At 42.3% G+C, this 13,851-nt stretch overlaps 1 protein-coding gene and 1 long non-coding RNA gene across 3 annotated transcripts in view; one reads left to right on the top strand and one right to left on the bottom strand.

Moving 5' to 3' along the window:
* LOC134571118 (uncharacterized) overlaps positions 1 to 13,851 on the top strand; it is a 49,633-nt gene that overhangs the window by 30,895 nt on the left and 4,887 nt on the right. The window lies entirely within an intron of this gene.
* RALB (RAS like proto-oncogene B) overlaps positions 1,706 to 13,851 on the bottom strand; it is a 32,627-nt gene continuing 20,481 nt past the window's right edge. For both annotated transcript variants that reach the window (XM_063429200.1, XM_063429201.1), the window contains exons 2-5: positions 8,218 to 8,368; positions 6,513 to 6,721; positions 4,500 to 4,677; positions 1,706 to 3,117 (exon numbers count right to left, since the gene is read on the bottom strand). In XM_063429200.1, the coding sequence (XP_063285270.1) occupies positions 2,998 to 3,117; positions 4,500 to 4,677; positions 6,513 to 6,721; positions 8,218 to 8,331 (621 nt within the window). In that variant the 5' untranslated portion in view covers positions 8,332 to 8,368 and the 3' untranslated portion in view covers positions 1,706 to 2,997. The remainder of the gene's footprint in view (positions 3,118 to 4,499; positions 4,678 to 6,512; positions 6,722 to 8,217; positions 8,369 to 13,851) is intronic.

Below are 13,851 nucleotides of genomic sequence, written 5' to 3'. Positions count from 1 at the left end.
ACTTGGTACATGTGATTTTTCAAGCTTTTTATTTATTTTGTAAAACCTTTAATCTGCTAGCTATAACCAAAAAAAAAAGGGGGGGGGGGGGGGGCGGAACTAGTCTGGAAGTCTAAATTGTGTCGCCAAACTATAGCTGGTTCAAAACACAAGTGGAAGAGAGAGACTTGGAAATAAAGGGTAGAAGGGTAACAGCTACGGCTACTATATGTCTGAAGCGAGACCCATATCGGGGAGGTTAAAATGCGCAAAAATAATCCCCAAAACATCCTCACACTTCACCATAACATGTAAAAACTCCTCAATGGGAATCCAGCAAGTTATTCGGTCTGCGAAGAAACAAATCTGAAAAGAAACCAAATCCTTTAAAATGGGAAATGTTGGGGTGTTCCCATATTTAGTTTATAGATTTGTTAGGTTTGACAAGTGCTCTGCAATCGGTGAAGTAGCTGCATGAGATTTACATGTTCACACTATTGGGAAACTTTACATAAGTCAATATAACATGGAAATCACCTGTAAGTTATATTTATTAAAAGAGGTTTAAGAAATGCAATTTTTCTTTTAAATTTCTATTCAAGTATTTTTACAAAATCACATCATATTCCGATTTGGACAAGGCATAGGCATGGCACACAATGCAAACGAAGAGCAGAAATAGAAACATTGTTTCAGGTCTCCTCCTCTAAATTCAAAATAATGACTTCCATTTTTTACATAGTTAGATAGCTGAAAAGAGACTTGCGTCCATCAAGTTCAGCCTTCCAATAGTATTCTTAAACATTTCATTGCAGAATGATAAAGAAATTAAATCCAAATAAATTGAGCCCAATCCTCCCAGTATGCTCTCTGTTTGCGGACTGTCAGGTGTAGAGATTATAACAATGATGGACAGGGAGCTAAGATGGAGGCGCCCAGTTACAGTATATAGAGCTGTGGGTTTCTACACGAGGTTTTCACACCAATACATATTTGTTTAATAAAGGGGAGCATAAGATTAAATCCTGAGAATTGCCAATTCCCCTTTAAGCAGGTTAGCTCATGTTTAACAATAACAGGATTTTTAGCTAAACTGTACATTTTGGAAATCCCTTTTTAATTCCAGATATAAGGCGCAAAGTTATAATTTCCTCTAGTTCAGCTCTGCTCCTGGTTCGGCTACTTCGGCCTTAAATTTGAAATTCACATTGAATTCCTGACAAATCTCACTTTCTGAATAAATCAGGGTTATTTACTAACGTAAGAATTCAAACTGTGTTTGAGAATATTTGCACCTTGCCTTGTCACTGTAGTAAGTAACTCTGCATATATTGAGAAAAGGCAGAAGAACCAGTGAATCCACATCTGTTTCCAACGACAGGGTTCCTCAATTAAGGTTAATATTGGGATCTCTTACTAAACTGGCTGTGGTTTACGTGGAGTATATACAGAAAGGGATTCTCTCTGCTATTGTGATTTCTTTATCAAGAAAATGTATCCATTTTCTACATGCCGAGCAAAACAGATTTCCAATCAGAACTCATAACCTTTAAGGCTATGTAAGCAGCGTTTTTACTGAATTCTTGCACAGATGTCTGTATTCCTTTAAAAACATCCGAATATTAACACAGCTGAATTATTAACAGGCCTTAATGCTGAGGTTGGGGAACAAATATACAGCAAAAAGCAAAAATTACAAACAGTAAGCGGAAAATGCCACAAAGTGCATTCTGAAAAGAAAATGTTATCGTACAGTAAGCAGTGTGACAGTGAATGCATGTACATCGGAAAATCATAATAATGACGTACAGCCGCAGCTTAAGCAGGTCATGACAAAGGGGATTAATGGAAACTTTTAATGTTTAAATATCTTTATTGGTTGGGTCTAAATTTCAGGCTAAAATGACAAACCAAAAAAATGAATGGCATTGTGCAAAATAAAAGCAATAGTCTCAGCACTTTTCCTGAAAGCGGTGTGAACAATGGCAGATTTAATGCAAGGCACACACGATGTTTTCTTTGAATCTGATGGCTCCAAAATATCTTTAGTCTTTGCAGCCAAGTGTCCAATATTCGGTATGTATGCAATTCATACATTAGCCACATTTTCCTGACCGTCCACACAAGTCACACCACAACCAAACTGGGGAGTGGGACACAATGACATCACCAGACATTCAGTAAACACTGGAAGAATTGCACTGTGTGCGCCGCTCTTTTTTTTTTTTTTTTTTAATACAAAATAAAAACACAAATACTGCAAGTGGCTTTATCCAAAATATAGAAATTCTTTCTACAAGATTAGTGTGAGGAGCGCCAAGGTAGTTATACCAAAAATAAGAGTGTATAATAGTGTGTAATACAATGTCTTCATTAATTCTATACATGGGGTAAAATGAAGAAAAAGGAAACAGATTAAGTGGTTAGGAGGGGAACGAGATATTAGACCACCCAGTATTAATAACACTGTAGCAGAGGGTCCGAAGTATTTATTTCACATCCCGTAGCGGTCACCCTCTCTGTATACTGGATTTCAGAATGAGACCATTAGTATCATGGAAGTGCAGGAAGTGCGCAGATACTGCCTGCAGCCCACTCTCCCTCAACCAATAGCTGAACACGTCACACTCACTGCATCTGGCTGGATCACTGCCAAGGTTCATTAAGATACACGTGCTGGAGGGGGGGGGAATGAAGAAACCATTTTTTCCCCAATACCTTGATCAACTGTACATCTATCAAAAGACTTATGGCACTTAAAGCATTAATGGCAGACCCCTCCCCCCCCAAACCCCCACAAAGTTTTTGTTCTGAAGATTAAAAATGTGTAGTTTCCTGATAAGGCTTCCATAAGTAATAAAAAAAAAAAGAATTCACGTAAATCAGACCAGTTACAGACATAGTTGAGGCTCAGTGACCAGCAACGCGTTTCACTGCCAGACTGAATGAAATACTAAACGCTTCATTAGGAAACCATGATGCGGGTGTAATGGCGGATTGGGCTTACTGCGGCCCCCGTCACAGTAAGCAGCAGCGCTGTTTGAAGCTCTTCTTGTTTTTCCCACTTTTCTTTCCATTCTTGTCCTTGTTTTCAGACATTTTCTTGGTTCGAATTTCCCTCATCAGATCAAAGAATACCTGCAATGAGACACACGGTAAGCAAGCAGCAAAGTGGGGGCTTCTCTCCATTTCAAGCTTTGATACCTCCTATTGTGCATGACATAGAATGGCCCGAGATGTGAATTGCGTCAGGGACGCCGTGCAGCTCATACCTCGCGCACTCAACGTTAGTTTGTTAAAGGAACTGCAGGCAGGTGAAAAGCTAACTGGAAAGAAAGCACGGGATCTATTTATAGAAGCAGCTACCAGATACACCATTTGGCGGTAGCCATGATTCCAGCACACTTACTTTCATTCTCTCAGCTTTGCCCAGAGACTGCGAGGCTGGTCAGAAGGAGAGACTGTGTGTTAGCCTCTAGTTTACTCTCTAACAAGAATTGTAGAAGTGCCCACAGGATATTAACTCCAATAAAACACAATTTACTTAAATACCTGACTGCACTCTGGACTAGTTAATCAACTCAAAACACACATTTCACACTCTCCCTGCACTGCAGAGCTCAGCAGCATCACTGGAAGCTCCTGCTAAGGGACTTCACGCTCTCCATAAGTAGTGGAGGCAGGGTGCGGCTCTCCTGGCACCAGCGTGCTGTAGTGGTTATGGTGCCTGGTATGTTTCTTTAACTAATTTTAAGTGTGTGTTTCCTTAATCTATTCTTCCTCCTTGCGATGCCTAAAAGTTACTTGCCATTGCAAAGCTCCCCTTGTGATGTAACCGTTGGGAAATCACAGGCAGGAGCTAGGACAGCTACTCTGCCCCCACATGGCACTCTTGGTATGTGTGCACCCATAATGCTGCAGGATGCCTTGCACAGACATCCTGTAACGATGCTGGAAGGAGAATGGAATCACGTCTAGCAGTACACGGAGACTAAGGGACTTCACATTTAATGCAAATCCACATGTTTGAGGAGGAGAGAGGAACTTACCGAGGATCTCTCGCCCCTCGGGGAGGGCTGGTGGATAACTGGAAAGTTTCTACATTTTCAGAAAAGCTTTAAATAGCTTGTTACATAAAAAGGAGGCATGTAAAATCTCTACAGACTAACTCCCACAGTGCTCAGGAGTCACAGTCCCTGTGCAATCCTAGGAGAGGAAAAATAAAATGAATCTCACAACAACAGTTACTGCCTGGTGGAGGGGTGAATTTCAACCTGCCGGTGGCTAGGAGGCAAGAGGAAATGTTAAGCCGTGTGTGTGTGTGTTAAAACAAAATCAGTCCGTCAATATGGACTGGCCAAAGGCTCCTTAGATCACTGAGCTCTGAGATTTACTATATTCAGAGAGCAATTGGTTATTGCATTCGGTATCTGCTACAAAATGACCCAACAACTCACTGGAGACCCCACTATGCCAACTGTACTGTATCATCCCTTCAGTCAGGATGATATTGGGCTCACCTTGTCTACATTTGCTCTGGTTTTTGCTGATGTTTCCACATATTGCACCCCCCATTCCTCAGCTTTTCCCCTGGCTTCATCTACAGGGACCTGTCGCCGCTCCTCCAAATCAGACTTATTCCCCACAACAAGAAGAGGGATCTTGTCTTCCTCAGCCTTCACACGTAGAATCTGTTCTCTAAAAAACAGAAGAAAACACTCCATATTACTGGAACCACAAAGCCCCCCTTTGGAACAGACACCATTATTGGCAGTACAGAGCCCCAATAGTACAGACACCCCATTATTGGCACCTCAGAGGCCCCCACAGAACAGACACCACATTACTAGCAGTACAGAGCCCCCATAGAACAGACACCCCATTTCTTGGCAGCCCAGAAAAGGCACCCCATGTCTATACTGCAGATATAAGCTATGCTTGCACATTACAAGATCCAGAACAGAGAGCGTATGCAATACAGGTTCTTTAAAGCATCATCAGGTCCTCAAGTATCTTTATTAATGAGGGTGGAAAAAAAAAAGCAAATAAAACTACTCAATAGAAGTAATTTCTATTCACGTCTTTGATAAGCCTCAGGATGTTGCACGGTGAAGAGATCTGTAAATATGTCAAGCATGCCCAATGCACTTTTCCATGATTCCTAGGGATAGGACACTGATTGGTTAGGCCAGTGTCCTCCCTGGAGTGGTCGTGGAAAGCATAAGAAGAAGCAGGTAAACCTTAAAAAAAAAAAAAAACAACCCTCTAACCTGCAGATTGAAGCAAATGTCTAATTTAAAGCTAAAGCTTTTGAAAGAGAAAGCGGTCTCAACGTGATGCATGTCCCTTTAATGTAAAGGTATTCAACCCTATAAATTCACAGGATAAAACATGCATATCATGAGACCCAGTTATTTTTATCTTTGCTGTTCCGGGAGTAGTACAACACCTAAAAGCAATCTGACATTTCAGATTTGCCTCTGGCACTTCAATGACTCACCCTCGTGGATATTATCATAAATTCTTCCTCCACTACCCCCTCACCCCCCTTTTTAATGGAACGGCTGTTAATAGTATCACAATCTTTCTGAAACTCGCTGCTCTCCTCGCACAGTGGGGTTACCCTAGTGCCATCTCCAAGAATTGCTGGACTGTAGAATATTTGGTTTGGTTTTATAGTGGGCTGCTATAGTCTGGTATTAGGATGAGCTGGCGTTTTATGTGTTCAGCATTCACTCTGGGCAAACTTGAGCTTGCATAAAAAGCTTGAAAACCGCTATAAAACATACTTTTGTCACAGTACAATGTCGTATTGTTATAGTGGTTATCACTTTGTTTATAGTATAGTGGTCACGTAGCATGCACAGGTCTGAATGGGGGACATTTTGGCTTTGAGGAGAGTAGACGCACTCTATGTCTAGAATTTGTATTTTGTTAAATGAATTTACATTTTAGCACTTTTTTTGTGTAGTCTTCCCTACTGATTTTCTTTTTATTTTCCTCTTGGCTCCACCCATTCCCCTAAATAATTGTATTTACTTTTTTAAAGATAGAGCTATTAATTGATTCAATAATTAAATTTGTCAATGCAACTTGTTTAATTTTAATTCTTTTTTTTTTTCTATTTAAGGAGGAAGCTCTGGTCGCAAAACTGTCTGTAGATTCCCATGGTTCAAAACTAAAAAAAAAAATTCCGCTCAAAATTAAAAAACTTGGATGAATTATAATTTCTTCACAAAATTCTGTTTGGTTCCTCCAAAATTACAAACATTTCCTCCATGCACAAGTGTAAAAAATAGAATAATTCAGCAGGGATGATTACAGAAAAATAAACATATCTCAAAGATAAATAAAAGAATGGCACCAGATAAGCAACACAGTTTTCCTTTAATCAAATAAAATAATCATATTAATAAAACCCGTCTAAACTAAACATAAAGCTCTGTGTATGAAGTTTACTATAGGAAGATGACAGTTTGCTCCCTGCCCCTGGTTTCATGATCCCCTAGGCACACATCACGTCGCACACTTACCGAAACTCAGCCGTAGCGGTAAAGGATTCGTGCTCAGTTATAGAGAACACCAGAAGGAAGCCTTCTCCACTTCGGAAATAGTTATCCCGAATGGCAGCGTAGTCTTCCTGCCCGGCTGTGTCTAGAATATCGATCTGAACCTCCTCTCCATCCAGCACCACTTTCTTCCGGTAACTGTCTGCCTTGGTGGGCTCATAGTCTTCGACAAACTGTGAGCAGGATGATGGAGACATTATGCAACTATCTCTGTGTGTACAGAGCGATTACAGACATTTTAACAGAGGGAAGAGAGAAGGAATAGGAGAACATACATTATATTAAATAGCAGATCTGCACACACCAGTCACTTGCTTTTCCCACAGAAATCTAAAATTTGCAGTGATGTTACTACAGCAAGGGTTTCTGGGTGGGCATATGCAAATAAGTTCAACAAATCACCTTTTGCCTCATTATTCAGTTTTAAACACAGATTTTTTAAAGTTTCTGATTGTGTTTCAAAGCTGTTCTATACAGCAAAGCCAGTGAACCCCTTTTTGGACTGCTGTTTCGATGTGTCCTGATGGAAGTTCTGTAAGAGAATTTAGAGGTCGACCTGGATTTTTTTTGAAAACCCAGATTGCTGGCATTTGGAATTTGTATACAAGTGCGGAGCACCAGGTATTATATGCGTTAAAAGTTGGAGTGGAAGGCTAATTGGAATAGTAATAAATTTATTTTTAAATGTACATATAGATTTTTTATATATATACATATACATACATACATATACACACACGTGTGTGTACATGTATGTGTGTGTGCATTTGCGTCTCAGGGTGTATATGAATTTGTGTGTAGGTGTCAGTGTGTTAATCTGTCTGTATATCTGTTTAAGTATGCATGACGTGCTGGCAATTATATACAAGCACCCCTTCAACACTACATACAAAAACACACCACTGCATTCAAAACCAAACACTACACACAAGTACACCACTGCATTCCAATGGTAACAGTACATATAAATAGACCCATACACGCACACGCACTATAGACAAAAACATGTTTACATTCAAACGCACAAACACTGCAAACAAATACAACCCCACAAGGATGGGTAAATGGTAGATCTCCAGCTGGCATAGAATGGTTGGTAGATGCCCATCTGTCGTACAACTCCATTTGGCCACTATTGCACTAGAGGAGGCCCAAAATACTTTCCAAAACCAGGTCACTGTCTACATTCGTTCCGCTACTGTGAGTATACACACACACACACACACACGTTTTTATTTTATCACTCCTTCTGGTGATATTTGGAATATATATATATATATACACACACACCACAGATATATATATAAAACCAAATCCTACACGACCAGTTAGGCCTTAAAATGTATTCACTGCAAACCCAAACTGAGTCCATGGCACTCACCAGGGCTACTATTTCACTTGCCAATGGCTAGTGGCAATTTTGAACCCTGTGTATGTTATAACCCACCACCTTGCACAAGTCCCTTCTAAAATCCAAAGGTGACTACAGAAGGAATCACATGCACAGAAGAAGGGGGAAGAGTGGCGACGTTGACTGGGACAAGGTACAAAACATAAGAAAACTATACTGAAGGGAGGTATATGGGGTAGAGGACACAGCGATCGGACGAGGTAACAAGGGAAATTAAAGCATTTTATCATGCTTCCGGGGCAGCACACGGACACTTACCTCATCATACATGAACTGTAAGGTGAGTGCGGACTTCCCCACTCCTCCACTACCCACCATGATCACCTTGTGAAGCACCAGCGAGCTGGGATTCTTATTCTTATTGGTAGCCATGTTGTTCTAAAGCTCAAGCCAGCACAGCCCAGCTAACCTGCAAACACAAATGAACAGCGACGCATGAGACCATAAATAGCTTAAAGTGAAGGAATAATAGCGATGTTAAACAAAAGCGCTAAAACGATAGAAGTGGAAATAAAAAAATAAAGTGCAAATTGTTCCAAACCACCTATATCCAATTTAAACTCCATAAATTGTCCTAAAATATAGGATGTATAGCTTCCCACCAAACACATGCATTAAAACATAATTTACATTAAGTATACCTAGATAAGGGGAGCGCCTAATATACTATGGCATATATTAGGAACTCTGCCACTGTAGATATACTTAATGTAGTTTATGTTAAAGTGAGGGAAGCCAAGGCTCTCCCAGTGTACCGGATATAGCTTTAGTAATTCCATTTAAAGGCGAGACAAAATGTTTGGATTCAAGCTTAAATATAATGCACACTGTGACAAATCATCCTCATTTTCTTGACTTTCCTGTATTTTGTCAACCAAAAGGACTATTCTCACTACTCGAGGTACCCTGCACCTTCCCCTCCAAACCAACTGCCCTTTTCCCTGACAGTAACCGGAGTCCAGAAAGCCGCAGATTGTAGCGGAACTTATGTGCAACATGTCTGGAACTCCGGTCCGTCCGCGGCTAGTCTCAACACTTGGCCAATTTCAACCCTGGTTTTCCCCTACTTCCATACCAGCTACAAAAGCGCTTTTTGGAGGGAAGGTGCCTCAGACTTTTTGAAATAAATCGCTCCCTGGGAGCCAGGAGGAGCGCCCCTTTACTAATCCACAGGAGCTCCCAATATTTGACCAACCAAAATACTAATTGCTCTGGAACCCTTTTGGACATGGACCACATGTGCAACCGGTCAAAATTTACCCCAGTGGTGTTTTGTCATCTCTTCATTGATCTGGGCTCTAATTTGCCAACATGGGCGCTCTGGGGGATATATAATGTGTGGGGTTCCTGTATGTTATGATGTTTTTATGTTGTGCCCTCTGTATCCAGGAGATAATCAGTTTAGCGAGCAACAACTCCATTATCTCACAGACTCAGAGGCACCAGGGCGAGATCACTGTATTGTGTAGAGGGACGTCATGCTGGGGGTCCGTGTATAAATGACCGCGTTGAACCTAATAAAACCAGATCTACTCCCAACATTAAGTCTCGACTAATGTATGGGAGGGAAGCTATAGCAGCTATAATCACTACCTACTCTAGAAGAAGCTGTAATACTACGAGGAAGCTAATCCTTGGCGGCGATACTACGATGGTCCGCCACACTGTACGGAGCTTCTCTTTCATTTTATTATTAGCTCAGTCAGATGTTTTTTTTCCTGAAACATAGGATGTGACGGCAGATAAGAACCATTCGGCCCATCTAGTCTGCCCAATTTTCTAAATACTTTCATTAGTCCCTGGCCTTATGCCTATCTCATGCATGCTTAAACGTATTTACTGTGTTAACCTCTACCACTTCAGCTGGAAGGCTATTCCATGCATCCACTACCCTCTCAGTAAAGTAATACTTCCTAATATTTTTAAAACCTTTGCCCCCTCTAATTTAAGACTATGTCCTCTTGTTGGGGTAGTTTTTCTTCTTTTAAATATAGTCTCCTCCTTTACTGTGTTGATTCCCTTTATGTATTTAAATGTTTATCATACACACCCACCCCCCGCACCATGTCCATTTTGAATACATGCTTTTTTTCGTTGATAAAATAATTTCTTGCTCCCCTCCCCCACTTTAAATATCGGCCCACTGAAATTTCTGTGAAAACTGGTGATAGCAGCACGCATATGGGAAGCAGGTACAAACCAGCGCTTAACTGAATAAATCACTAAAAAATGGTCCATGACAATCTTGCATACTAACACAGACACAACCCTAGGATGACCAGTGTCGCCCCGTAACCCCACACCAGATCATCGCACCTCACCCCCTAACCATCCCTCTAGATAACTGAGAAAGCGTAACACAGACGAATAAGAAGACGGTGACATGCACAAACCCATCGCCAAATGAGATAATACGTGCCAGACCACGGGGTGCCGGCACACGACAACGAAAAGGCTAATCTCTGGTCTCCCACCCACCACAACTCCAGTTACTAAGACAAAGGTTACACCCTACAAAGGTTTGTGGGAAAACCTCCGGACATCATGTACATTCACGAAAACCCCAACTCACCTAACAATGACAGGAACCTCTAGCATCAGTGCAGCTTCTAACTCTTGCCACAAGTTACCGATCTCGACAAGCCAACAAAAGAAGACGTGGCACCGTCAACATGCTTGTACTCCCTACTGCACAACTACACAAGGTATATACAAAAGAAAAGGAACGCCAACTGAGAAAGGTGAATGAAGATGTACCCTACGACCAAATAACAAAAGTAAGCACAGATATTGAACGTACGCATGTACAAACAATACATGCTGACACCAAAAACGAAAAGCTTGTATACCTGCTTAGATTATTTAATTGCCTTAACAAGTATGTGTATGTCCTGCAAACATGTACCATATATTTTACTCCCCTGTCTTCTTTCTGTACCCTCACCCCATAAAACAAAACTCATCAAAATAAAGAATTATAAAAATAAAAAAAGGATATCCGTGTAGAAGGTAAAACCTTTACAAAATACAATTAATGTGTCGGAATTTCACTAGGACTCCTCGGTCTCATGTATTTTCCACAGGCTTAACAAAAGGCAAGCTGCCATCAAGTTTTGTCAATCTCGTCCAAAGGCTCCCACACCGGCCCCAAACCGAGCTCCCACGCCGTCCGACACCGGCCCCTAACCGAGCTCCCACGCCGCCCGACACAGGCCCCTAACTGAGCTCCCACGCCACCCAACACAGGCCCCTAACCGAGCTCCCACGCCACCCAACACAGGCCCCTAACCGAGCTCCCACGCCACCCAACACAGGCCCCAAACCGAGCTCCCATGCCACCCAACACAGGCCCCAAACCGATATGTTACAGGAAGTGAGGTTATATCTGGATAAACACTGCCGATTACTGCGTTGAGCGTCATGGAAGGGTGCAAAAAAAAAAAATCCACTCAATGAGGAGCACAGCTCTTTACAATACAGAAGATCAGGCTCTTTTTGAAACTATTACCTGGTCAGGTGGCCCCTTGCCCGAGGAAGCAGCATAGAGTCCCACAAACAGAATTACCCAACAAGAACGTCGACTAAGCTTCGATGTAGAGTGTATTGTAGTCAGACCACTCACCATCCAATTTCCTTGCGTAATCATTGGCTCGGGGCGTTTTTACCATGAACGAAACAGTGATTTAGAGATGAATGTCCAGCCACATGAAATAGCACGTTCATTTCTGGGACCAAGTGAGATCCAAGCGCAATGATTACATAAAAGGGAGCATTCTGTCAAGTCAGGTCACCATAACTTTCCTGGTTTAATACGCAGGCTGAACTTTCTATCCAAGTGCTGCAAAGTTACATTTAAAAATATCTAATTTGATGAACAAAAATAAAAAAATTTCACATGAAAATAAAAAGATCAGCACAGCCTTCAAAACAGAAAAGTTGGGGTGCAGCGGAGGTCTGCAGAATAAAAGTGACACCAGGACAGACAGCTGTAATAACCATGTGCACAGGGCACTCCACTGGAATCCACCGACACTTTGTACACCTACGTGACGTCACATTAGCACCACCGCCACACATGAGGTTATATGTCTGCATGCACATTATTTCTCAGACTGGAGAAACCAATTAACTTCTCTAGGACCACCCCAGTGAATGAAGGGGTGTTACACAGCTTAGCCAAAAAAAAAAAAAAACAATACAGTGATTATAAAAATAAAAAAATGAGCTCATTAATCAACCATGATATGAAAAAAAAGAGTGCAAGCGGACAGATTGAACCCGTTACTGAACTCTCTCATACATGCAGACCAGGTGGGTTTCATCCAAGGTCGGCAATTGTTTGAAAATACGAGGAGGAATGCAGACCTGATTTGGAAGGAAAAGGTCACCGGGACACCCACCCTGATCGTATCTATCGACGCAGAAAAGGCCTTCGACAGGGTTCGATGGCAATTTCTGTTCTCCGTGCTGAAGCATTTGGAATTTCCGGGGAATACATAACTTATCAAGGCAATGTATCATAAGGTGAGGGCACAAGTGCTGATAACGTGAGCCCCGCTGAAACCTTTCAGGCTCTACAACGGGACCAGACAGGGGTGCCCACTTTCCCCTCTTCTCTTCGTATTGGCACTTGAACCCTTGTTACAAGCGATACGCAATCACCCGAACATCAGAGGAGTCAGGGTGGGGGATAGAGACTTTACCGTCTCGGCGTATGCGGACGACGTCCTCCTGACCATGATGGAGCCTGCAGCTTCAATGTCTGCACTGCAAGAGGTAATAACGGCATACGGGGAGGCGTCCGGATATAAAGCAAACATCCACAAATCCAGCGCTATGTCAGTGGGCCTTTCGGAGGCAGAAATGAGGGACATACAGGAGACCTACAATATAAAGATGGAAAAAGACTCCTTGACGTACTTAGGAATTCAACGGCAGAACCGGAATGTTTATATTCTGCGAACTACACTCCCATGTTCAGGGCGCTGATAAGGGATCTAGACAAATGGACGGACAAACCTATCTCTTGGATAGGACGGATCAACTCTGTTAAGATGAATGTCCTCCCGCGCCTCTTGTTTCTATTCCAAGCGCTACCTGTACGAGTTGCAAAAGCACAATTGGCACCGCTACAAAAATCGATAGGGGATTTCATTTGGCAGAATAAAAGGCGCAGGATCTCCAGAAAGATCCTGTATAGACGTAAAGATAGGGGGGGGGGCTTGGACTGCCTAACCTGTATTTCTACTATCTGGCGGCTCAATTGACGCAGGTTGCCATGTGGCACTCCCCGCCAGAGGAAAGAAGGTGGGTGGAGATTGAGTCCATGCTGGTTGGTTCGGATATACCCCAATTCACGATGTGGGTCCCTAAGGAGCATAGGCCTATGATAAGAGCGACATGTCCAGCCATACTCAACTCGCGCCACATTTGGGACACGACAAATGCTAAATACGGACTAGCGTCGACTCCCTCCCCTCTCACCCCCCTACTTAGGAACAGAGAGTTCCAACCCGGCATGGCTCCAAGGGACTTTAGGAACATGGAAAGAGCCGGACTACAGCGGATTCATCAATTATACCGTAACGGGGAGATCATCCAGTTTGAGGACATACAACAAGGCAACCATTTCACCCCCGCAGACTTTTTTCGATTTATTCAGATACGGGATTTTGCTAGACGACCGCTTATTAGAGCAGCAGCCCTGAAGAAGCTGACGTTCAAGAAAATTTGTTCGGACGAATTGGCACCTAAAGGTATGATCACACATTTGTATGCTCACCTTAGTACATAATATAAAGAGTTGGGGGGTTTGACATACACTGAGCAATGGGAAGCGGATCTCGGGGAGGCATTGGAAGGAATCGAGTGGCAGGAGATCTGGGAAGCGAA

This window comes from Pelobates fuscus, chromosome 8, assembly GCF_036172605.1.
Source record: "Pelobates fuscus isolate aPelFus1 chromosome 8, aPelFus1.pri, whole genome shotgun sequence".
NCBI classification, from domain to species: Eukaryota; Metazoa; Chordata; class Amphibia; order Anura; family Pelobatidae; genus Pelobates; species Pelobates fuscus.
The sequence above is the reverse complement of the archived record's forward strand: the minus strand, read 5'-3'. Positions and strand labels throughout refer to the sequence as shown.